The sequence below is a fragment of the Cataglyphis hispanica genome, chromosome 14 (genome assembly GCF_021464435.1).
Source record: "Cataglyphis hispanica isolate Lineage 1 chromosome 14, ULB_Chis1_1.0, whole genome shotgun sequence".
NCBI classification, from domain to species: Eukaryota; Metazoa; Arthropoda; class Insecta; order Hymenoptera; family Formicidae; genus Cataglyphis; species Cataglyphis hispanica.
The window spans coordinates 2,103,249-2,129,642 of record NC_065967.1 but is presented as its reverse complement, the minus strand read 5'-3'; the positions used below and the strand labels follow the sequence as shown (position 1 = coordinate 2,129,642).

Genomic DNA, 26,394 nt, shown 5'->3' with positions numbered 1-26,394 from the left:
TCATATATAAAAAAATATCTCTTTTTTACATATTTTTAAAAAATTTTCTTGAAAGAATCAAAATCATGTAAGAATTATAGAATATAAGAATTATAGAATTATAGAATATAGAATTAATTCAATTATACGAATGAGCAAGTCAATTATTTTTGAGAACTAACAATAAAATTATAATGTCTTATTATTATGTTATGTAAAATGAAATTGTATTATTTGGAGAGTTGAAACTATGTGCTGCATAGCACACGGAATTACTGAAATTCATAGAACATTGAATTACTGAGATTCGTCATTCGCGGTAAATTTATGAGATATATTCTGGAGTTACAATTTAATAAAACATAGATACCAAAAGAGAGAAATAGATCGAGAGAGAGAGAAAGAGAGAGAGCGTAGTAATTTCTCGCGATTCAAAGCCATATTGTTTCTTATAATACGTAACTTTGTAACTTATCGGCTCCATGCACAATGCAATTATTTTTGAAAAATAAGCAAAAATATTTTATTTAACACAAAAAATTCGTACATTTCTATATTGAATATATGTGTATATATATATATATATATATATATATATATATATATGTATGTATGTATGTATGTATGTATGTATGTATGTATGTATGTATGTATGTATGTATGTATGTATGTATGTATGTATATATATATATATATATATATATATATATATATATATATGTTGTTATGTTATTATATTTCTACAACAATTAACTCGCACAGTTCTCTTTTTTTTTACGTTAAAATTGCGATACGTGTTAATTTACTGTTACTCGGATAGAGTTTCGCAAAATACATATAGAAATCGATGCAGCGGGGCATCCGCGGAATTCAATTTTGCCAGAAATATCTTGTTGTATGGAACCAGATATTGATCTTACGAAGCGGAAGATAGCCGCCGGTGTTAGCGAACGCGTAAACTGAGTTGCAATGTCGTTTAACAAAGTGGAAACGACAATATTCGCGTTCAGGGATAATCGCGTCTTGCAATGTAACGCGAGATCGACGGAAAGACAAAAAGAGAGAGAGAGAGAGAGAGAGAGAGAGAGAGAGAGAGGAAAAGGATACCGCAACGAAATCTATTTCCGCCATTTCCCGCTGCTATTGAAACTCAATGTTGTCGGGATTGCAGAGTCAGAATATCAAATGTCTTATTACGCGCATCATTGATCGCGAAATTCGCGCTCCTAACGATGTTAACTCAATAAAATTGCGAGAATTTTTGCGCGAATGTATTTTAATATCGCGTTCCGAATAACGTTAGAATTGAATGTTTTGTGACAAATACATCGATATCGCATGTATCGGTAATTTAGTTTTGTGTTTTTCCGTGAATATTTAACGCGGAATAACATTGTTGGCGAGCTAATCGTCTTTTCTATAATGCTGATTGCCTCGCGCGTCTTTGCCATGAAGACTAATTTACCATCGATCCGATTAAGAGGTAAGTTAGTTGGCAGGGGGGAGAGAGTAAAGAGCACTTCGGAAATGCATCAGCTATGGAGAGTAGCGTCTAATAGCACTAATCGGTCAAGTGCCTTTAGTCCGGGGTAATCATTGGCAGGCAGCGAATAATCAATTATGTTAGTGGCAATATTGCGTGTCCAACGATTTCACGCGCGCGTATTTTCGTAAATTGTCGTCTCCAACTTAAATATTTGAAAATATTTCAGAAACTACGCGATCGTTGATTGCTCGCGCGTTTTTTGTCAATATCAATTTTTCAAGCGGAGAGAAAGAAGAGAAATTTTTATCTCTTGGTAGAGACATATACACGGAAGGAAAGACTGTCATGTACAACGCATACATATACCTATGTGTATATAACGTATCTTGCGCAGTGCACTGCGTCAGAAAATTTATGCCACGTTAAATTTATATATTATATATATATACATACATATACACACACATCCTGGAAGCGCTCCTTGTCGAGTTATATGTTCCATCTGCGAGTTGCACATAGGTATCCCGAATTTTCGAAATTCCTCGCAATGATCAGTTTCTGTCAAATATTTTGCAAATCATACACGCGTTCCGCGATAAAAGCACGAAACTTTTCTAGGTCGTTTCATCAAAGTCATGAAATATCTATTATTATTATTTATCGACATTTAAAAAAATTAGAATTTTTAATATAGAAAGAAATATAAGAATGAGACGACGAGGAAAAGTTTAGGATCGATACGAAGCCGAGGAAGTAATAAGGAATGCGAAAGAATCTCCCGGATTGCATCCCATTGAAATGGTTCAATCTCCTATAATTCACTTTTCCTTTTTTGATGCGCTGGTTTATCCTTATCGGGAACACAATATCGCATAAATCAAAGTGTTTATTCAATAGCGACGTGGAATATGCGAGGGAGGAGAATTTTTGCTGTGTAGAGTATAAACTCGCTAATAATCTACGACCGCTTCACTTTTCCGACTCGTACTTAATAAATATTGCAAGGTACACTTTTATCCTTTTTCATCTTTTTCGAGATATCCGAACGCGAAAAGTCTCGAGGTCAATTCCTCCGAGAGCTTATCTTTTTAAACCCGACTTCGACATACTCGGAATTACGACGTTCTTTCTCCGCGGAGAGGCAAATAATAGGATTTCGATGTTTGAGAAATCTTTTCGAAAATGATTGCGCTCTTCTCATCGCGAGCAGATACATGATTCAAATTATATCAAAGTGATACAAAGGATCTTTTCGCGAGGAATTCCCCGGCGAAGTTTAATCCGCCAATCTGTGAATAAGCTCGAAAGCTGCGTTTAGTTTCTTGGCGAAACTTTTACATAACGTACATTAAATTAGCTCCTGCGCGGATAATAGATTATAAGCTATATCGACAAAGGTGCAGTCGGCTTTCTTCCCCTTTCCCCCTTCCCTCTTATCCTCCCCACCTTCATCTCATCATTTCGCTGACAAGAAAGATAATTCGACACAGTGTTTAATTAGAACGCGTAAATTAATGGTGTATTCCCTACACGCGTAGTCTGCGAACGTTCGACCATTCAACCGCTGAGTAATCCTTCGGACCACAATGGATCCATGACATGGAATGCGCCAAACCGTTCGCTTACACGGGTCAATTTATCGCTTCCCTCGAACGGCAAGACAAGACATTGAATGCCGTAAACGTCTGCTCGTAACGGCGCAATAATTTTAAATCTCTGAATCGCAATGGATTCCATCCAGTCGCGTTCCATCGTGGATTGAAAAAAATTGTCCAAAAATTCCTTTATTAAACAGATGACATTTTTTTTAATCCGACAATCATTGCTCTAGCATAATAATTGTCTAATAAAAAAATGTTATCGAATTTTTTATTTGTAATAACAAAAATGGAAGATGATTAATTATAATATCATTAAGGATAATAATTGATGAAGAAATGTAAAAATTATTAATTATTAATAATTATTAACACAGTTTCAAGATTTATTAACGCACATACAGGTTCGAGATTCTCAAAAAATTTTCTGCATTTTTTTTTGCATCGTGTAAAAAAATCAAAGTTGCAAAATATTTTGAAGAAAACAATTTTGTAAGCCTTAAAGCTCTTTTTAGAAAGTGAACGTGTATGTTGAAAATTAATTTACTATATTAGTATTTTTTTGATCGGAATAATTTAATTTAAAAATTAAGGACAATGAATAATAATGATGGTTTGTCGATCGCATAAGCCAGTTTTTCAAGAAACCAAAACGTCGCATGTCACGTCGAGGGGATTAGTCGGTTGCTGCGCGTGGTCAGTCCCGTTTCATTTCTCTCTTCCGATTAATCGGAAAAGTATACAAAGACCGGCGCACATGGCCGCCTGTTGAATTTGCTTTCGGTATAGCTGTCGATACGCGCTGCGTGATGCTGCGGAGCGTAACGTGGAATTGAAAATAACGCTATCGGAACATGACGGTATCTAATCGGAAAGCAATTATGAGCCATTGGAGTTAAGCTGGGGTACGCCATATATGCCATAGTCATTCTAGTTATAGCCGATGTCATTCTTCGTACCCCACTCTCGTTTGCCTCGATTTAAACTAAACTCGTTCAATAAAATAGAACGCACGAAGCGATGAAGACCCTCGCATCGACAGCCGGTTTAATTAAATTTCGCGTTCGGTGAACTTTTTAGCATTTGATTTCGAGTTTTTAATTCCATTTTAAATATTTGTATTGAAAAAAATATTTAGCTGTGTGCGCGAAAAAATTTCATATGCATAATAGAAATAAATGCATATGATATATTATACAAGATTAATAGATAGTAAAAGCATAGAATAATTTTTTATATTATAGATTTTATTTGCTTGTATTTCTGAGAAATGTTTGTATTTCTACGAGCATCGCAAACTTTAATACGTACTAGGCAGAGAATTAAAAAAAAAAAAAAGAAAAGATTGTAAGATGAAAGAACAAGAGAAAGGAAGAGACGTAAAGTCATGGTATGCGTTGCTACGATATAAAGATATCTGTCTTCAACTTCTTTTTCTTACTATCGCTGGGAGTGCTCTACTGTCATCGGCAGTATTTAGTTTAGGAATAGCGAGGGACACGAGAGTTCCGGAATAAAAACGGGGTAGAGAGAGTAGATGGAGGGTAGATAAAGAAGGAGCTTGGTAAAGCTCTGGCCGGGAGAGGAGACGCGAAGAGAAAATGAATGAGCGGAGAAGAAGGAGCGGCGAACTTATAGAGGAGCTTGCAAACGCTCGTCGACTTCGGGTCACCGCCGACATACCACCACAATACAACCCTATCAACCGCGGCTGAAACCACTCCGCAGTGCCTCGCCGTTTCATTCTTTTGCATCCAACCCTCCTTCCCCCTTTCCCCTTTCCACTCTCACCCTGTCCGCGCCATCGCGACTTCGACCCGTTGCTCGTTTCAACGCTCGTTTCCAGCAGAACCTCTCGTTTCTCCATCTTTTCGCCGGTGCACTGCGGCCTATAACGAGTGGCGTACCTCATCCAAGGCGTTACGCTTCTACTCTTTTCTTTCCTCGCGTCCCTCTTCCCCCTGTCCCTGCCCCCTCCTTCTATTCTCTCATATTCCGCCTTTATTTCTTCCCTCAGCATCCTTCTTCTTGCCGCGCGCGCTGGTTTGATCTTCTCTCTTTTTCCCGTTATTTCCCTCTCGCCGCCCGTCGCTGCACTATGAGAATAAATGAGGAGCACACGTCAAAGCAAAGAAAAAAAAGTAAAAGACATCTTTCTTGTGTTGTAAGCTCGAGCGCACTGGATTGCCGTGTTTTTTCTACGGTACTGTCTTCCCATGATGTAGACGTCTTTGCGGGTGGTTTCGCGCTGCGCTCGCTTCATGGTTTCCCAATGAGTTCTCGTCGAGACGGTTCGTCGACCGGTCGAGATTAAACGCTTCGTTTCCGCGGAATGTTAGCCTCCGGCTATATATCCTAAGGAAATTTTTCACCAGATCTCGATGCGCGTGTATTTTTTTTTTTTTATTTTAAAAGTACGCGGAATATTTACAATTTATAATTGCGATGCAGAGTTTGAGATTCAGCGTTAAGTCAATAAAATTTAGCCCAGCAACGTACCGCGCAAAATAGTTGTTTAATCGTGCAGATGATTAAAGAGGGTGTGTGTTTTGAACGCGCGAGATATTTCGATATTTATCCGCGCTTTCGTTTAGCTTCATGTTTTCTGCAAGCGCGAGCGAAAATTTTCCGACGTTTCTGCTGAATCGTTCTCTGGTTCTTTCGAGAATGTTGCCCCGGAACGTTCAATTCCCTACGTGACCATCGTGCATATCGCGCGATTTCTGATGAGTGTCTTTACAGTAGCTGAGTCGATGATGTAGTCAGACCGATGCGCGCGCGAGACGAAACTTTGCATAATTCTCCCCGCAACAATCGCGATCATCTATTTCATTAATACGCGATAATATGTTAATCAAATTCAAGTCGATTAAAGGCGTGTCAAAATTTATGAAATGGAAAGTAGCTACCGATAGCTACAAATAAATTTAAGTATAAAAAAATAATACAAATTCCTTCTTATTTGTACATATATAGTTTAATGAACATATTTAAGATTAATTAAAATTTTATTAGAAATTTTAATAGAAATTATTTATTCATATTATATTTTTTATTTACATTTAAACTTTTTGAGAGACGATCTCTATAATTTGGCAAAAAAATTTTATTTATAATTACGTGTCATGTAATATATTTGAGGAAATAATTCACATATATAAAATATATATCGGGATACACATATTTATATAAAGATATATATGGCGTACGTAGAATTACATAAATAGAATTCTGTTTTGAATTTTGTGAATTATAGATTGTTTATTTAACAAAGTTACCCGCATACAAATACATTAAACAAATTAGATCGATTACAATGAATAATGCAATGTTATATTTGATTGTAATTATATATTTCGATAAATGATATAGCGGGAAATTAATGTATCTATTATTTCACACATATATTCTGTTTTGAAATAATAAAATAAGATAGACAAAAAAAAATACATAACATTAAGCTGCTTAACGTAATGTCATACAGAGTAGGAAAAAGACGTAGATTCATTTCGCACAAGCTACATTCAAAGATTGATGAAATAAACTTGAAGCGCAAATGAGGATTGAGAATTATATGTCTACAGAAAGACGAAGAAAGCAGCGGAGCTACGCTCGCGCATTACGAGAGCGGTTGCGTAAATAAATTTCAGTTTGAACGGCTTAACGTGTATCGCGCGGCAGCTACGTCTGTACGACGGCGCAGCTTTGTTAAAAGACGTTGCGCCCGAGGGAATAACCTGAACGAAGTACGAAATGACGAGAAGGAAAATAAGAAAGACCCGGGTGGCGGGTCTGATAGCAGCGGTATATAGTGACGATAGTATCCTACCAGGCAGTAATAAAACGTGACGGAAAGATGGCGAACAATAACGACGCTGGAGGTAGCTGGTTGGATACCTGCCAACTGAAATTTCGCGAAGCTAAACGAAATATATAGGAAATTTAACGCACTAAAATAGGACGAAGGGAGAAAGAAAAGAGAAGGAGAAATATAATATGTGAATCGCCAAATCGGTATTAAAGCTCTTGAAGTAGAGATCTCTTTCAAGAGAAGGGAATTCGGCTCTCAGCTTCGATATTCTCCGAGGTGATGAACGGAAAGAAATAAAAATTGTAGGGCACTCGATGGTCGAACGTGCAATGGTTTAGCGGAGCGATAAGAAAGGAAGACATGACAGATATCGTCGTTAGTATCGAGTATCTGACAATCAGAATTAAACGTGACATATCGAGAAGTACATAAGACGAAAGGAGAAAGAAAGGCGACTGCCGGCATGGACGTGAATTACGTACGTAAAACGTGTGGCCGAACATAAGATTGATTATCCCCGGCGGTTAACAATTTAATGCCGAGGTATTTCGCCGGCTGGCAAAAATATCAGCGGCGACGCGAAGACGACCATTCGTGTCGTGTAAGAAGAAGGCGAAGGTCGCGAGGAGAAGTGGAAGAGACGCGGAGAATAGAAGGGCGGAGGATAACGAAGGGACGAAAGGAGAGGAGAACAATGAGGACGGGATGTCTGCCAAGTAAAACTCAGCAGAGTTTACGAAGAATAGGAACATCGAGGAACAGCGCCGCCGCCGTCGCCGCCGCCCGATATCCACCGCGTCAGCCCCTTAATCTCTAGCGGTGTGATAACGTCGACGCAGCATTTTGCATGCTAGACTGCTGCCGCATCCATTCTCGTTTCTCCTTCCCCTGCCCTCGTCGACAGTGTCTATTCGCTCCCTCGGTCTCGTGCGCGCGTTTCCAAACACACATACGCCGACATCAGCTGGATCTACTACACTATAGTTCTGCTATCACTATCATCACTACCACCACTATTGCCGTACCGTCGTACTTGCCGTTGCCGTAATCTGCCACGCTGCTTAAGCCAGTCTCTGACTGCTTTATTGCCAATGTAACAGCTTCCGAGTCTTTAGCTAAAGTATAATATCGCACTGTTGCGGTATTTCTCTCGTCATTGATATAATCGAACTTTATAGTTGGCGTATTCTATATATCTTGATTCGTAAAATTAATAAGATCCGACTGACGAAGTAAGTAACACTGCGCACGTACGAAGATAATTACTCGACGCTCGAAGAAGTCCCTGTAGTGTCCTATCGGCAGGAACGTTAAGAGTATCGTGTTTACGGCCTTTATATATCGCGGCTCTCTTTAAGAACCAGGCGCCAAAGTAACCCACGTATCGCATCACTCGCAGAAAGGAACGTCGATCGTAAAAATGGTGGCTATTTCAAGCTGAGTAAATTACGTCAATAGTTTATTCTCTCTGAAAAAATACGGGCGAGGGAATATTGTGGGATTATCTAATAAATGATAGAACAAAAAAAAAAAAAAGTAATGCGGGAAATCATTATTAACTAATAGCTCTCACGTAGCGCTCTCTTTCTCTGTTATTACTTCAGAGTAACTTTATAACGTCGAGCGCGAGTTAATTTTCGACATTGCGTAATTTCCACCGAGATTACCGCACATCGACGTCAACGTCGAGTCTATATTTTTCTCGCCCGTAAATCTTCGTGGGTAATGAAGTAAAATTCAAGAATTGCCGGTTCCGCACGACGGTATAGCACGACAGTAGAAACGGTGTTAACGGGCTGCGGATGTCAGTGGTGTGAGGTTCCATAGTCACGCATTAGGAGGTCGCTCTCTCTGTTCCGTGGCCTCTCTAGGCTCGTACGTTTCAATTTGTCCCTGGCCTCTGATGTAACCGCGCGGTCTCATTAGTTGAGAGCGGCAAGGGGGAGAAAGAGAAGGACGAAGGAACGGGGATACTCCGTCTCTGTTTCGCCGACACCGACGCGCGCTCGACTCTGTCGTTCAACCCTCGACGTGCAATCCTCGTCGCACCCTCGCACTCTCTCTCTCTCTCTCTCTCTCTCTCTCTCTCTCTCTCTCTCTCTCCATCCTTTTCCCTCCCGTTCTCCCGCTCTTCTCTTCGCCCTCCACAATCAACCTTACTGCTGCACCACTATTCCCGACCTAACTACCTCTTCGCTACGACCACCATCGGCAACGTCACCACCACTACCTATCTACCCTACCTATCTACGTCGATGTCGACTACCGCGTCCGCGGGTATTGGTCTACCCTTCACGCTCCGGTGTAAGGTACGGACAAACAATTACTTGTTCCACCCTCGTAATTGGTATGCCAGAAAAGAAGCCTCTATCCACCTGTCGGCTGCCACGTAAGACTCTTCGAGAAACTTTAGTCACTATCCACGTTACGTAGACTTCTTCCTCTGCAAAAGCTCCGAGTGAGCGCGAGAGCTTTCAGGGAATCGAAATTGCGTTTCGCTGAATGAACGAACAAATTCTCGACCGTCTTTTCTACGTTTTTACATCTTACGTCTTTAGATTTGTCTTTATTTTCTCGATTTCTTCTTTTTTTTTTTTCTCTTACTGTCGAGCTTGATGTCTCGCGCAAATGAGGTATTTTCTTGTCGACTATTTTGTCGATATTCTCGTAAACGCGGATTTTTGAAACGGTGACGTCGTATAATGCGAAACGATAATGGTCCGCCTGAAATATATGCCACGCATCATTCGCGAATGATCAGCGTTGCGTGGCGAGAACAATACAATGGCTATAATCGTGCCGATTGTAATTGCACCTGGTGATAGCCGCCCCCGCAGTGATTTATTACCAAGTTCTTGCACGCGTATGTTATATTTACGTAAAATTTAACAAATTACATAAAGATTTTGTAAATAAGAGAAAGTTTCAACGAAAATACGATTGCATGATTAAACTATATGTATTTATAAAATTTTACCAAAATTCGACGAGCAAGAGAGAGAGAGAGAGAGAGAGAGATTATAGGCAATATTCGGTTAATTCGACAATGAACAATTAAACGTAATTACATATCTTGTTGTCTTCACAAATAAAGCCATAATGCAATGCATACTTGCTGTAACAGAGTATATGAGAGCGTATTTGTTGGCACGAATTTGCGAATGGCAATGCGACTAATACATACACACGCGGTTAGAGATGATGGTTCCGTCATCAGCGAGTCCTCGCAATATAAGCAATTAAGTGCGTAATTATATGAAACCGCACACGCCTGCGGCAACGGGTACCACAAATTCATTTGACGTGAACCACAAAGCAAATCACTGTCATGCGAAACACGTCCTGGCAGCCTGTCGCCGAAAAATCTCGCGCAAAATGTTAATAGCAGTGGTTGACAGTTGCTGTGGCGTTTATCAGTGCGCTTCCGCAAGGATTATGACATGACAAAAAATTCAAATATTCATTGCCGTCATTTTACATAAAATTATCGAATTATATACATAATAGATCCAGTAATTTTAATATCTAATATTTATAATTAAAATACATATTATATATATAAAGTAATATATTTAATATATGTATTGTACTATTATACGATTTTTAATTGCTTTTATATTTTATATTTATACTTTTATATTTTACATTTAACTATTTTAGCTGAACTAGAGCTTTACATATATTTAGTATTATTCATAGAAATCACAGAATTCACAGCTTTTTCTTAGTAGACGAAAAGAACTCCTTCGTATAGACGAAAAGAAATTCTTCGTGCTTGACAATTTTCATATATATTTTAGACGTTTTTACAATTGTCAGCGGAATTCTAATAATTCACGTGTTAGCTTTTGCAAAAAACGACTTTTCATCGTAGAGCTTTCTCTACTCGCGAAAAATTGTCTACAGTAATCGAACGTGTCTGAAAGAAATGGACTTGTAGAATGTTTGCTCTAATAGTACCGGAAAACATGGAACGTAATTTTCTTCTCTGTATACGCAGCTTTGTAATACTCGACGCTTTCACAATACTTTTGTTCAGGGCCATCTCTAGAGAATATTCCGACATATTTAACAAGATGATTTTATTAAAGCAGTAATAAAATCCGCATCTATATTTTCATTAAAAAGTTATTTATAAAGTTATCTCTTTAAATCTTTAGCTAGCGAATATGCATAAAAAGAAAACAATCATTTAATTGCATATTATTAAATTAATACTCTGCATTTTTTTGTCTATTTATTTATTAGTTTAATATATATATATGTGTGTGTGTTTGAATGTATCTCATAAGAATATATTAAAAATCTATTTATTTTGAAGATTTATATGTATAACTACAATATATGAAACTGTTATAATTTAATAATTATGATCTAATTTCATTTAATCTATTTTATGAAAAAACAATTAGATTCTTGTTTATGAGTTTCAATTATTGACTCAAAGTGAGGCTACTATTGGATCGACTGATTGGATCGATTTGAATTTTGATTCTTGGGCGAGCGTGTATAGTCTGACCAGTACAGCCCGTTTCTACTTACACATACGTACACTAGCAAGCATCCTCAATTATTAGAGAGCAAATATAATTAAGGGAAGAAATTACTCATTCATTTACTCATTAATATAATTTTTCAATTAAGAAGGATTTAGCCGGTCATTTGCGGCGAGCGATGAGATCAAAAAGAAAGTATTTAAATGGAAAGATAGGCACGAAGAATGAGATGAGATTTTCCGTTTCTGGCCACGGTAAATGGACATTCACATCGTAAAAGGGGAGTATCATGATAGACAAGAATCGTTACGGCGGCGCTTCGGCTTAAGCAACCCCCGGTAGCAGATGCGTAAACGAGATAAAAGCATGCAAAAGGCGCACGGATGCGATGCCGCCTCTTCTCGCGCGGCTTTATCTTCCTCTATTTCCCTACGTTTCGCTTATACTCTTTTACAAACTTTAAGAGGTAATTGAACGTCAACAAACTCGGTATTTCAAATTATTCCGTGCAATATTTCTTTCTCGTCGTGTAACAAGCATCCGGCGTCGCGTTAGTGTATGCGTGTGTGTGTGTGTGTGTGTGTGTGTTATTCATCGTCTCGTAAACTCCGCGTTTTATTGAACAAACGGATACTGCAATCGTATAAATGGTACGCGAAGTATATGCGTGTTTAATGTAACGCTCGCAAAGATTTTATCGTAACAGTTATCGGCACATACACAATTAAAAAAATAATTTTCACCATTATGATATGTGTGTTTATATAGTTTTTTATTTATCTATTTTTTTAAATAAAATTTTTTAAATATTTTATATAAAATATGCGAGATAATATAGAGAGTAAAGAGAGAGAAAGAATTCACATCGCTTTATATACGATTAGCTCATCACTGTTGAAACTTTTGTATCTCGCGATAACGCGATGCAGCCGGCTTGCAAATAGCATGCAAACTTTTGTGATTACGTTTATTATCTAACACGAATACATCGCACCAACGATACTAGTCGGCGGTAGTGCCTTAACCGTCTTCGATACGCTACCGTTAGTAATATGATTCTTGAATTATTCATGAGAAATATGAGTGGTACTTAATCGCGCCCGTGCATCCCGCGCGATGAAAGTGGTAACGGGCAATTAAATTTAAATTTTAAACGACAGATTCTTTATCGTTGGCGATGAATTAATCCATTTGATATCTATCTGATGCAGGTCGGTTGTCTTGTTTGTGCGACGACACGCTCCACAAACAAAATACTCGCGGTAAAGTTGATTTTGATTTGCGCAAAGGCTCGATAACATCCGGATTTGATGCGTGTATGTTCCCCGACGATCGAGAAAAATTCACCATACATAGTATTTTTTTTTGCGAGACAGATCCTGGTTAACTCCATGCAGTCGGAGACGAAATATCGCTAGCAGTCTCATTCAAAGATCGGATAAGAAAGGGTAGTAATTTGGCAAATCCACCGAGCGAGTGTACATTAACAGAGCGAAGAGTATAGAGAAGAGAGAGAGAGAGAGAGAAAAGGGGAGAGAAAGAGGGAAGTAAGAGAGAGGGAGCAAGAGTGAGACAGAGAGAATGGTTGGGCAAAGAGGCCGGCATGGACGTGGGTCGATTTTACACGGACAACGTACAATCTCTATGCATGAGGCTCACTGGAGCTACCGCTTCCTAAGTACACAGAATACGTATTTGCATTTCGGTCTTTGTACCGGTGTGTCCTGTTAGTGCGCCGGTTCTCTTTCTATCTTGCTTCCACCGTTTCTCTCTCTCTCTCTCTCTCTCTCTCTCTCTCTCTGTTTCTCTCTCGCAGCTTCCGCCGTTGCTACCTGGCTGCCTGGTTGGCTGACTTCGCTTTATGTATACGCGTTTCCACGGATCTACTCGCATGGCGTTAACCGCACTGCGGTTCTAATTCGAACCCCCAACTATCCCCAAGAAGATATTTATAAGCCTCGGGATTAAATCATCATTAAAGCAGAGAGAGATACTCGAGATCATTCGAACAATATATCGAGACTTTCTCGATCGCGTTCTTGAACGAGCTCGCGAAAGAGACGTTTCTGACAAATCTGTCAACATTACGGTAAAATGCGCGATGTTTTATACAGCCCGACAGCTACCCCTGGATGGATGTTAAACGAAACAAATTCTCGATAAAATTGGCTGTTTTCCGCACGGGGGGAATGTTGAAAGTGCGCATACAGGATAAAAACACGAAAATTCGCTTCGATCAGTAGATATCAAAATAGTCTGAAATTGTTGGAATAACTCTCTCTCTCTTTTTCTCTTTCCCTCTCAAGAGAGTACATTTCAGAGGAATTTCGAGAATTTGGTACTACTCGCAAATAGAGAGAAAGACAAAGAGAGATAGAGAGAGAGAGAGAGAGAGAGAGAGGGAGAGCAAAAGCAAAATCGTGACTGTCAAGCGCGCGAGATTAACATGGCTTCTTGCCGCGATTCTGTCTGTGATTGTATGAACTTACTCTATGTAAGTCTGCGCTCGTAGACTATGGATTAATTCATTGTTCAAAGATCCCGTCTCTGTGAGAGAACCTATTTCGCGAATGCTCTCTCCCTCTCTCTCTCTCTCTCTCTCTCTCACGATCCTTGAAGCTCGGCGTTGGAATAATAATGAAAGCTCTTGGATAGTGATACGGACATCGAGTAAATCTTGACGCGCGTGCCCCAAGTTTGCATTGTCAATTCCTCGAGAAGGATTCCTTCGAAGTTGAGACAACTTCTCGAATCTCGATTCACGTTTTTTGCCCGTATTAAATTTACATAGAAATTACAAAGAAATTGATATCCTGTTAAAACGAGAGATACCGCATGCGTATGTTTTATACAGGAAAAAAAAAAGATTCTTTTTCTGGCTACGAAACAGCACAGAGTAGCTTCGGATAAAATCTCTTCCCCCACACTAAAGCCTTAGATTAAATCTTCCTTAAAATGGCCGGACTTTACGATCCCGAGCAGTTTCTTTCCGCGGCAGTTTAGTAAGTTGGTGGTCTCTGTCGTAAAGTATCACCGATTTATGGTCTCGGGTTACCGAGCCATCTACGAGTCGAGAGGAAATCAACTATTCTGCCGATTCTCGAACAGATGATGCGTGCGTATCGCATTGTACTGACGCGTATATGTAGTGAAATACGGATTACGAATTCGTCCCATTGCGTCTAAACCGTAAATGGTAACAATAATTTTCTCAAATCCTTTCGCAAGTTGTCGTCACGATCAGCGAAATTGGCCGTAAGGCAAGTAGCTGAAAAAAATCGGCTTGCGAACATATCTTTTTTTTTTATGGTACAGTACCGAGCAGCTTTAATATGTGCGCTTGTTCTTTTTTTTGTTTACCGCTGACCACCCAAAACATCGCTTAACTCTGGGCGCACGAATGTACGTGGCGGATAGAAAATTGTACGTGGCGGATATAAAACAAGCATGCATGAAAAGCATCGAACCCGAAAGCGCAGCAATTTTAGGTATTGACCTTTGACAATGCGCAAAGAGAGGAAGTGCCTGCTTTCGTGCGTAAAACGTGACTCGGCCGACCCGACTCGCGACGACAATTAAATTCGCTGTGAGTGCACAGTCCGCTTTCGTTTCATTATATGTATTATATTTTCGATCGATATACCGCGTGCGCAAAAATATGATGACAATTTTACTCAACTGTAATTGAAACTGTTTGATACGGATAATCAGGATACATAAAGCTGGTTTATTTGTTCTAAAGCGTAGCGTATTTAATAAAAAAAAAATTTAAATAATAAATAACTTTAAAAAAATATTTTTTACCGCGGATAAATATAGTTCAAATTTTTAACTTGTAGTCAGTGATCGCATTTCACACACAGAAATAGTCGTAAAATATTGTACATATACACGCTTTAACCCGTTTGAGGTATTTATGTTTTATGTAATTTAAATATAAAAATTTGTGAAAGAGAGATTTGTGCGCAGAATCTTGTAATATATAATAGAGAGGTCATAAGACCACACATACATGCACGATGTATTTAACCAACGTTAATGTATATCACAATATAATTATTTTCTTTACGCTGCAAATATACGCGAGCGCGTTTAACGTAATAACGCGGCTCAGTGGGAGCGAATAATGACGCTATTTACGTTCGTTTTAAGGCAGCTTTCACGCTCGTTATAAGCCGCAGGCCACATGGGAGAGTCGCGTGGCGAAACAAAAACCGCATATCTCGCAGAATTAGCGAATTTCCGACCGAAAAATATATCCGTCCTGAAACTGAAAAAAAGTGTCTTGTGATGCCGTAGGCGAAAAAAAAAATTTATAATAACGTCATAAAATCCAGGAATGATGTACAGCGAGATCGGAGCGGCAAATACCGGACAATTAGAATCGTTACTTCTGTTGTAATTTTTCCGCTTATTTGTAGATACATATTTGACGTAATGGAATTGTAAATATAATTTTGCTATAGGCAGTTTTTGCGAGCTGTCTATCTATCTATACCTACGCTAAACGGTTGTCGATTTCGGTCGAATTTTAGCGAAAATCACGAACGATTCGCGAGCATGTTAATATTGTTTAGCCTACCGGTACACGTCCGCGTTATCGCCGGACTAGCTAATCTCTGATGTGGTAACGCGAATAAATTTCCGGACGATAACGCGGAACGCGCTGCCGAAATTTAATGGCGAAGCTTTATCGCGCCAAGTTCAGTAGTTAACGCGTACCCGGGGTGTGTGCCGTCGGGTTTACCGCATCACCTTCCACCATTTACGGATCAATTTGGTGGAGTGCATTTATATTTTAACTAAAGTGTCGAGGAAGAGAGGCTTACGTACATTAATCTTCCACCCCGTCGGATCGCGCGAAAACGTCGCCGATAAACTGGCCAACTAGAAATCAGATTGCCGAGACAAGATATAATGGTTCGCTCTAATCGTAGAGATTAGCTGTTCTATAATACGAAATAATTAACGCGCGGTTGATCGTAGATACTCGGGCCCAATTAAACGGACAAGCGCTGCTAACGCAGGTAATTAACGCGACCAAATGCGCGCCTTACTAAGTAACAAAGATAATTTTGCAATCGTGCTAATACATCTTGCGAATAACAATAAAATTATGGGGTGCTTCCCGAAATCATTGATACAATTTTTCAGCTTAAAATTTTGATTTAATGATATTACGATTTTCCAAATTAGCCGTCAATGTATCGAAATTAGAGAAATGTGCAGAAATTGCAAGTTTAAAGGCTACGAGAGAATCGGCGCGGTAGAGTATTTTGGATGGAGGACTTTTGATTAATAATCCATTACATAGACAGGATGTGTAGATCAGATTTAAAGATTGTTACGAGGGGATTATGTAGATTTATATCTCGCGTAACATCGAGAATACAAAATCAAGTTTACAATTATAGGATTACTGGTTTTAGAATCCATCGATTTTTTTCTCAAGTTCACCGTTATTATTTTTAGGATTTTTAATAGGATTTTTCATTTTATCGAATTGTATTTTATTTTATTATTTATTTGTTGTTTTTTTTTCTAATAGCGTCATATATATGATTGTCGATATAGAATATCGATTTTTCAATCAAATTCGTTATTATTACGAAGCAATTATTTTAACTTTAATTGATCGAAAGATAGTAATCATACTGTGCAATTTCTGATTGTCACTAGAAAAGCATCCGCGTGCAATTTCACGTATTTTCAGGACTACGATTCGTTATGTTATAGGAATGTACTATATGTGATCCGTTTAGTATTATCCATTTTATACATTTTATTCGTTTTACATTTCAGTAATTCTATTCGCGAAATGAAATTCCTTTAGAGCAACATTCATGCACACTGCCGATTTATCAGCCAATTGCATGTCATGTGAGCCACGTAATCCGATCGCGATATAAAATCGCGAATTATCCTTGCATTAATAATATACGGATGTAAACGGCCACTTAAAAAAATAATTGACGAATTGATAAGAAAAATATGAATTCTCTTTGTAAAAAAGTTTTTTTTTTCCATTTCTTTCGTAATGACATAAATTTTTTGCGCAGATATGAAGCAAAATTTAAAATCTCTTTCGTTCCCGCGATTCTTTCGATATTTTTGATGACATGTATTTGCGCGAAAATGAGAGAGAGAGAGAGAGAAATCCCGCTGGAATTTTGCGAGCTATGCCCGCGAGAGTTGCAGGATGATGTTTAACGACGGACAGAAGGAGGGTTCGTGCGATGATGATCCGCTGCTAGGACGAGAAGTGGATAAACCTATCCTTCTCTTTCTGAATCTTCTCCGACTTCTCCACTCCCGTAATGACTAACAATCCCTCCGTGCGGGTCGCTGGAACAATGGAAACAATACAGTGATATGAGAAAGCCGGTTTGTGCATTGTCGGACAAACCACAGACAGGATTCCTCATTTTCCCCTCTTTATATATCCATTCCGATCCGTGTATATCCAACCATCTATTCTCTCTGTTCTTCCCCTCTCGGCGCGTTTTGTACCCTCCCTAACAGCTATGTTCCAGCGTGGGAATCCCAGTCTTAACTTTTCCATCCTTCTTCCTTTCATTACCCTGCACGGAGGAAAGAATCGCGCACATTGCTGAATGAGCCGTTGATTTCGGTGCGAAAACTGCTCCGTTCGACGGTTTTTTCGCTCTTTGTACGCCGCGACTCCACTAAGGGCTTTACCTTCTCAACCCTCCCTTTTCTTCGGCAATTAGTCAGCGACGCTAGCTATTTTACCCACGTCGTCATTATTTGCGCTGACTTTTCGAAATCGCGAAGGATCAGATTGAAAGCTTCGGAAGTGATTCGGGAATACTTTTTGCATTATTCATCGAAAACGTAGAAGTTTGCGTGAGTGGCTAAATGTAATAAAATGTGTGCTCGTATATAAGGGTTACTTAAAAAAATACTATAGGTTTAAAAAAAAATAAATTAGAAATAATGCGTATATAAAAAGAAAAGTAGAAAATTTTACACATTTTATGAATAGCATAAAAATAATTTTGTATAAATTTCTTCAAAGTTTTAATTTTTATTTCAAACTTTGTTCTTAATTATGACTGCATAAAATTCTTAGCACTCGTATAAAATATAATATTATTTATGAAACAGCACTTTTTAATATGCAAGATATTTAAAAAAAATAGTCGTCGATTTTTTGGTTGGAATATTCTAGTGACAACAGCAGTTGTTTTACGAAGGGATACACCGGGTAGTCCGGATGGAACGTGAATAACAGCGAGCACTTAGAGAAGGAGTAGATTTCCGAAGGATGTTGACACAAAACATTATACGGTTGGTCGCCGCTTTCGCCCTCGTTCCGTCTCTTTAACGGCTGCCGGCTAAGAAGCACAAGTACGCGTCTTCGGGGAAGCAAAGGGGAGGACACGAGATACGCTCGTAATGACATTGAGGGTTGACGGGTTGTCACGGTAGTGGTCCATTTGGCGTGTATTGCTTACGATAGCCGGTGTAGCGATCTCTCTTCCCTCTCTCCGTACTCAGCTCGGTCCCGCTGAGTGCATCTAAAGGGGGTGTACAGTCGAGTACGTGTCAGAGTAGATGCAACTCTTAGCCACGCGTCCGCTCATCCCCTCACTCGCCGTTCATTGTTTAGCTATTTCGATGAGTCAATCTATTTCGAGCATATTCGATGAATTAGTCACTTTTGTTTTGCGATTTATTTTTTATATAAATTTATCAGATGAACTCTCTTGTGATATTAGAATAATATAATATAAATTATCTTATGATATTATTTATATGCCAAAACAGATAGATATATGAAATTATTTATGCGTCAAAATAGGTGGATATATGAAATATTTACGTAGTTACAATAATTTATCTATCGACATATAGATAAAAATTCGCACAACTAATCTTTCTGACATGACGCTTATTACGTTTGTAATCTGATCTGATTCTGAGAAAGCAGATAGAGATATATCTGAAATCGTATTTCTAATATATACTATCCAGGGAGATTCGCTAACGATCCAATCACAAAATGGCAGACGTACGTCGTACAGCGGCGGAATTATAACGCGAAACTCTCGCAAGATGAAGAGTTAACTTTTTATGCGGGGCGTCTTCCTTCCTTCCGCGGGGAAATGATTACCAAGAGCCCAGAGTAAATGTGGGTCACAAGATATATCCAATCGCAGGTCTGCAGCGCGCACTGGCTATTCGGGCGGTGGTGGAGACGACGTTAAGATTCGAAACTCTACTGTCTTTGGAAAAAGAGAGACAGCGAGAAAATGAGGAAAAGGGAAACAGAGAGAGAGAGAGAGAGAGAGAGAGAGAGAATAAGGGTTGGAGAGAGTGATACGATGGAGAGAAAGGCGGACAGAGTAAGGTAGGAAGTAAATCTTTGCCAGGTACTACAGCTTTTATAGGAGAGAGAGTCCACGATTTTCTTTTTCGAGAAAACGATAACTTTCCGGATTCGAACGTGCTCGTTCGAGAGACGACGTCACGAAGGTCGGGGATCCTCCCCGATTACCGAGGAACGTTGCTTTAGCTTATGGAAGATAAGTAATCAAGATTTAAGCTCGCCCGGATAGTGTAAGGAAAGGGAATTGCCAACGTAAGCGCTCATTGGAGATTCGACCAAAATAACTCTCAACGTAGCTTCTTTCGGCTACATCCGGCTACTGAGAGTATCTTGGCCTCGAGCCTGCATCGTGCAGATAAAAGCAAGCAAAAGTTTTACTAAACCACAACAATCTCTTTTTATTGTTATCTACCTCTTTTCTCGTAAATTTATAATTGATATATAAAATAATATTATTTATATAATTGCTATATTTTGTAATAATATGATTTATGATTAAAATTTATGTAAAATTATAACTTTAAAAGACAAATTTTAAGGAAACTTTTTTTTTATTATGTTGAAGCTTTCGATACTCAGCAGCAATATGAAAGCTATTCAGAGCACTGATAAATATTCCGATTTTTTATTATGTATGTAAACTATCTTGGTTTTTTATTTATCTTTAAAGTTTCGGAAGTAGAGCCTTGGACTTAAAATTACTTAAAAGAAGTAACTCTCCAAATATATTCCGAGATTGCTAAAATGTGACAATTTTTTGACGAACGTCGATCTCATGATCTCGTCGGAAACACGCCGCGAACGCGCGTGTCATTCGTTGCACGTTCTCTGACCTATCCAGGGTTAGTCTGTACTCGGTTGGGCTGGCTTCCAGATGAGCAATGCTGGACGGAATGCGGAATACATCGGAAGCGGTCCGGCATTCCTACTTAAATCAACATAACTCGGGTGATGAATGGTTAACAGGCTTTGGCGGTGAGGGAAAAGAGGGGTGAGAGGAGTGAGAAGGAGAGGGTGGATGGTGGCAATGCGCTCCATTTATGGAAGCTATTACGGCCGAATTTCAGCGTTAAATGTATGATTTATGGTCGGGTGTATTATCTTCGTTCATGTCCGTTGACGATACAGTGCACGTCCCACCACATCCAACATCCCCCCCTCTCTCTCTCTCCCCCCCCTCTCCCTCTCCCTCTTTCTCTCTCTCTCACTGCTGACCTCCCCCCGAGAAAATTACTTTGCATTCGGTCGGCGGTGAACGAAAAATTCACAGCCGAGTGTCCATTCGCTGACACCGCTGCCGTGATTAATGCATTTCTGATTGTTATTCGTAATACTCTAGAATTTATGGCGCGTTAGAATTACTAAACAAACGGCGCACGCGCGCATGATTGCGAGCTGGAGATAGATACAGCTCGCTCGAATAAAGATCGGCGACAATACCGGGGCGTATTCTCTAAAATTTGCGAGAAGAACGCGGCATCGTTGTAGATGGAGATATCTTTAAAAGGTATTTAAAGTTGTATAGCGCGCGCGGTGACGCGGAACGAATGAATGAATAGGGCAAGGCGGACGGTAGAAATCCGCGAGATACGTATGGAGGAAAGGGGGGAGGGGGGGGGGTGCCAAGGGAGGCGGCGTAATCTTAATTGAATGTAGCTAAGCGGCTTTCCCGTTTCTCTTTGCGCTCGTTAATACATACCTGGCCCCTTTATCTGCAGCAGGTTCCTCCGGCGCCTCGTATGAAACGCAAGGGCCCAGCTTCGTGACGGAGCCGCCGTCCAGGGTGGAGTTCACCAACGTGAACGGCGGCCGGGTGGATTGTACAGTACGCGGAAATCCGCTGCCGACCGTCGACTGGTTGGGGGCGGACGGAGGCAGTATAACGAGCATCCTCGGCATAAGGCATGTGCTGGGTAACGGTACGATACATTTTCCCGCCTTCGAGGCCGAGGCCTTCCGGCAGGATGTCCACTGGGCCATTTACAAGTGCTCGGCCGTCAACAGCGTCGGGGCGGTTGTCAGCAGAGACGTCACTGTCAGAGCAGGTACGTGCCGCGCCAGCGAAACTTCTCGCCCTCGTTATCTTTATCGTACGTAGTATGCTTCCTCGTATTATTCTCGTTATACTCTCCGGCATCGTCGTCGTCATCATCGTCGTCGTATCCTTCGCACGTAGATGGACCACCTCGTCGTGTCATAGACGGGCGGTGTCTGTCTGTGGACTCACGCTCACGGTTCACGATCGACCCTCCAGGCTACGAGCGTGAGATGAAATTTCCTTCTCGCACACATTTACGTATCGTATCGGGCCGACCGTAGTCGACGAGTTAAATAACGGAGCTCTCGCGACGGGATCTGCAGCGATAATGGAATGGCTGAGAGACCTGACTGGAGACCGCGGTTTCTAGTATTGCACTTAAACAAAATATAGAAAAGATTTTTTTGGTACGAACTCTTTCTAAATTATTCAAATGTTAGATATTACACGTTAAAAATTATAAATTATTTGTTATTTTATTAAATGATAACTCGATGAATAAAATAAGGCTTCTTGTTTTAGTCTTATTTAAAAATTTATTTTAAAATTTGCGTTTTACATCTATATGGATTTTAAATTTAATGATATCGTGGTCGATAATTTAAATAACAAGACTTTTTTGTTTAACACAAGCTAGATTTGATTTCATTGGATAAACGGTGTAAGGATTTTTAACATTTCCTAAATTTTTATTCTATACGCGCACACATAGAAAAGGATTTGTATCCAAGAATCTTCAATATTTATTCACTTTGCAACATGAATGTACGTCTTATAAGCATAATCTGTATTGGGCGATCATGGCACTTAGTCACTGAAATCGCGTTAGCGAGAGAAGATCCGTCTCTCTACGGATTTCTTTTGCTCGACGAGGCGATACCTTCCGAAACTACGGGTGTCTACAAGAGAGTATGGAGGTAGAAGACGGCAAGAGAGAAAGAGGAGACGGATAAAATGGAGTAAAAGGAGGCCGCGAGGCGCCTTAAAAATAGAGCTTCCGCCGGGTCAACGAACCGGAAGATATCTTATCGACCTAATACGCCCGTAAATCATCGTCGCGTGAACGCAGCCCATACCTTTTCAGATTCATGCCTGGTGCCTCCGCCGCGTCAGCTCCTAGTCTCCGCCTCAGCCATTTTCTTTTTGCTCATCTCCTTCACAGTTTCATCCTGCTCTCTCCCCCTTTCGCTATCCCGACTTCAGCGACTCTTCCTTCCGCCTTTGAGAAAAATCTTTCGGGGGTGCGCACGCTCCATTCTCGGAAACAAAATGGATATGATTGCGCAATCGCTCGTACATGTACCAGGCTACCGCCGGAAATGTCACTCCTTTCGTTTTTTTTTTACCCTTTCAGCGATTGCAACGCGTAATCGCGATGCTTTGTCAAAAAATGAAAAAGGTACACCGGGGGTTATTTGTCTCGGTAAAGGCAACTTCGCATCACAGTAAAAGAAAGCTTCTAGAAATTGATGTATGACAATAATTCGCAAAATCTGTTTCAATTTCTCTCACGAGAAATTCCTAGTTTATTGATTATTTCATAAAACCTGAAAAATTCTACGTCTCGTATTTTCTTTGCTTGATGTAACGTAACTGATTCGTCTCAAATATCTACATCTACAGGAGATGACATCATTTAATATTTGTCTACCAAATTATGGTATAAACAAATCATTAGACTTTTCTTGACATGTTTCACAGTGATCGTCCTAAAAGACATGAAGATCGACGATATAAAAGATGACGAGAGATGTGGCGAGAGGAAATAAGCATCGTCAGAGCATCGTTTGCAAGAATGTTCAAGCACGGGTTCGTCTCTCGGGACGATGTATTATTTCATGACATGCTCTCGGCACATATCTCAACATGTATATCAACATATATATATATATATATATATATATATATATGTACTAAGAAATCGAACAACGGGCGCGAATAACGTTCGCGTTTTCTATTTGCTCACATTCAACATCGGTGCGCACGTTGGTGAACACTCGACCGAACGATTTTCGCTCGTTATTTATTTCGGAGAAGGCGCAAGGAACACGAGAACTCATGAAGGAAGATTCATTGTTCTTTGCCCGCACGTTCGACATATACGTGCCAGTCTGGAAGTAAAACGTTGCGACGACATTACCTTACGTATACACATGCAGAATGTGTCACCTTGTACTGAGAAAATGAGGAAGTTTAACGACCGCACGCGGGACTCTTTTATAAAAAGTTCAGGAACCGAGTCTTGCTCACTTTTACGGCGCGGGTAGTCACATATTTCCCGTGCCGTATCTCAATTTAGCAGCTTATCCTCTAAAGATAATACATGTGTACGCCGACATTGTACTTTTTTCATAAATTTCTTCCAGGCTTGAACATTATTTTCTAATTAGCCAAGCTTACTGAGCCACGACTAAAAATTAAGGTATACTTTTTAGGAATGTTAGTTAATGATTTTTATATATAATTTTTTGTATAATTTTATTTTGTATTGTAGTTATATATTCTGCTCGAGGTTGTTACCGTCTTGACTTTCTGAAAGCATAAACATTATACGTTTAATAATACTGTCGGCGCGCGCGCGCGCGTTCTCGACCTTAAAACTTCTCGCTACTCTACGTGAGTAGATACGTCGTTGGATAATTACGTCGTCACGAGAGAAGTTCTTCAGTAGTTTTGTATAAAATCCGACTTGTTGAAAAAGCGTGGTTTTCGGACTAGCTACTCATTTCTAGCGGATGATTCTCCGAGAGGATAGATATGCGCGCCCTGACGGAGAGCTAGTCAACGCGTTGCTTTTGCGCACGGCATCTTCCTCTCTGTCTCTCGCTCTTTGATTCCCACCGCTCTCTCCTCCCCTCTCTCTTTTTCCCCGCTATATCTTCCCTCTGCTCGTTTCATGGTTTGTAAATATTACCTGCCACGAGATGTCTGCCGAGTTTATGTTCGGCTTGGTTGCCGCGTAACCGAGAGAAAGAGAGAAAGAGAGCCGAGCGAGCGATACGCGAAGAGAAACTAGAAAAGGGAGACGAGGGAAACGCAATGAGAAGGAGAGAGAATGGCAGCGTGCGCGAGGGACGAGTGGCAGGGTGGATGGAGTACGGGCAAACTCACTGAGTTTTTACCCCATTCTGAAGTCTGAGTGCCTCGCTCCGCTGACTCTCGAAACGGGTTGCGGAGGCAGAGCCCCGCAACGCACCACCACACCACAGCGATTCCCCGGGCTGCTGCTTTTCCATCCCCCACCTCTCTCTCTCTCTCTCTCTCTTTCTCTTTCTATCATTCTTTTTCTCTCCTTTTTTCTTCTAGATTCCTGCCTGGCTGCCTTCCACGTTCTTTACAGCCTTATTCCATCCCCCTCTCAGACATGCCCTTACCAACCTTTCAGCCGAGACCATCAACTTACGTGGGCTGCCAGGTCAGGGGCGGATCTCGCGACATGAGATTTTGGATAAGACGTCGTCTTTTGGGATTTTCTACTTTGACCGTATTGTGTTACCGTGCGTTTTCATCAAGCTGCGTCAGCCCTTTCGTTAGCGCGTAACGTCAACGCCGTGTAGAGATGATGACGGTGATTAGATGCGAAGAATGAAGCGATGCTTTTTAAAGGAAGCTCGGGTTATGCTATTTTCGCATAAATTAAAACTCGTTTTCTATAAACTTTTTGACGTAAACATTTTTTTATTCTTTCTAAAACGAGATATGTGCGCGTGCGTGAAATCGTTTGCTCGTAACATAAGTTATTTGATTATAATGACATCGCATGAAAAGACAAACAGTTTTATTTTGTGTGATTTACTTTATAAAAAAATAATTTAAAAAATGCATAATAAATCTACAATCTAATTTAATGCATTTTGATCGTTCTTTTTAGTTTAGCATTAAATATTTCACCTCTATTTACTCCTTGTATTCCGTTATTTATTCCGCAGAGAAAGATTATTAAATTTCTAACAAATTAACGAAAGCTATTTGTAACTCATTTTATTAACTGATCGTATAAAATGCACATTAACATTCAACACTGCGAGTACGCGCAGCGAATGTAACTCGTGTTTACCGGCATTACTAAACTGCGTTACTAAACAGATCATTAAGTATATGGAGATGGGAGTATAAAATTACACATGTCTGTACATACATTGTGCTCGTGTTTATGAAAGCTCTTCAATTCGAAGTGATATCAAATGTAGGTTTGAAGCGAACAACATGATATCATCGCGTTGTATGATTTCTTATCGGTAGAGATGTACATCAAAGCGAATCGTAACACCCTTGTGCAGCCATAACATTGTTAACACATTGGCGTTACGTTCTTACAATTGCGAAAATCATGGTATACGGAGACAACGAAAATAGAACTTATTGTCATATATGTTGCAGTGGTAACTCAACGTTACGATCCGGAAGTGCAGAGTCCTAGCAGCTTCCTCGGCAACAATGTACTTATGCGCTGCAACTTGCCCAGTTTTGTTCGCGATCACGTCACGGTCACATCTTGGCTCCAAGAACCAGTTTTCAATATTTATCCTTCCACAATGGGCGGTATGTAATGAAAAATATATAATATTTATATACGCCTGTATATTTTAATAAGCGTTTATTTTTTAGTATAATAATAATTAAAATATACAGA

General features: G+C 39.8%; 1 protein-coding gene across 1 annotated transcript in view; it reads left to right on the top strand.

Annotated features, from left to right (window-relative positions):
* Window positions 1–26,394, top strand: part of LOC126854390 (cell adhesion molecule Dscam2-like) — a 114,163-nt gene that overhangs the window by 41,391 nt on the left and 46,378 nt on the right. The window contains 2 exon segments of the mRNA XM_050601037.1: window positions 21,445–21,768; window positions 26,142–26,303. Of these exon segments, the coding sequence (XP_050456994.1) occupies window positions 21,445–21,768; window positions 26,142–26,303 (486 nt within the window).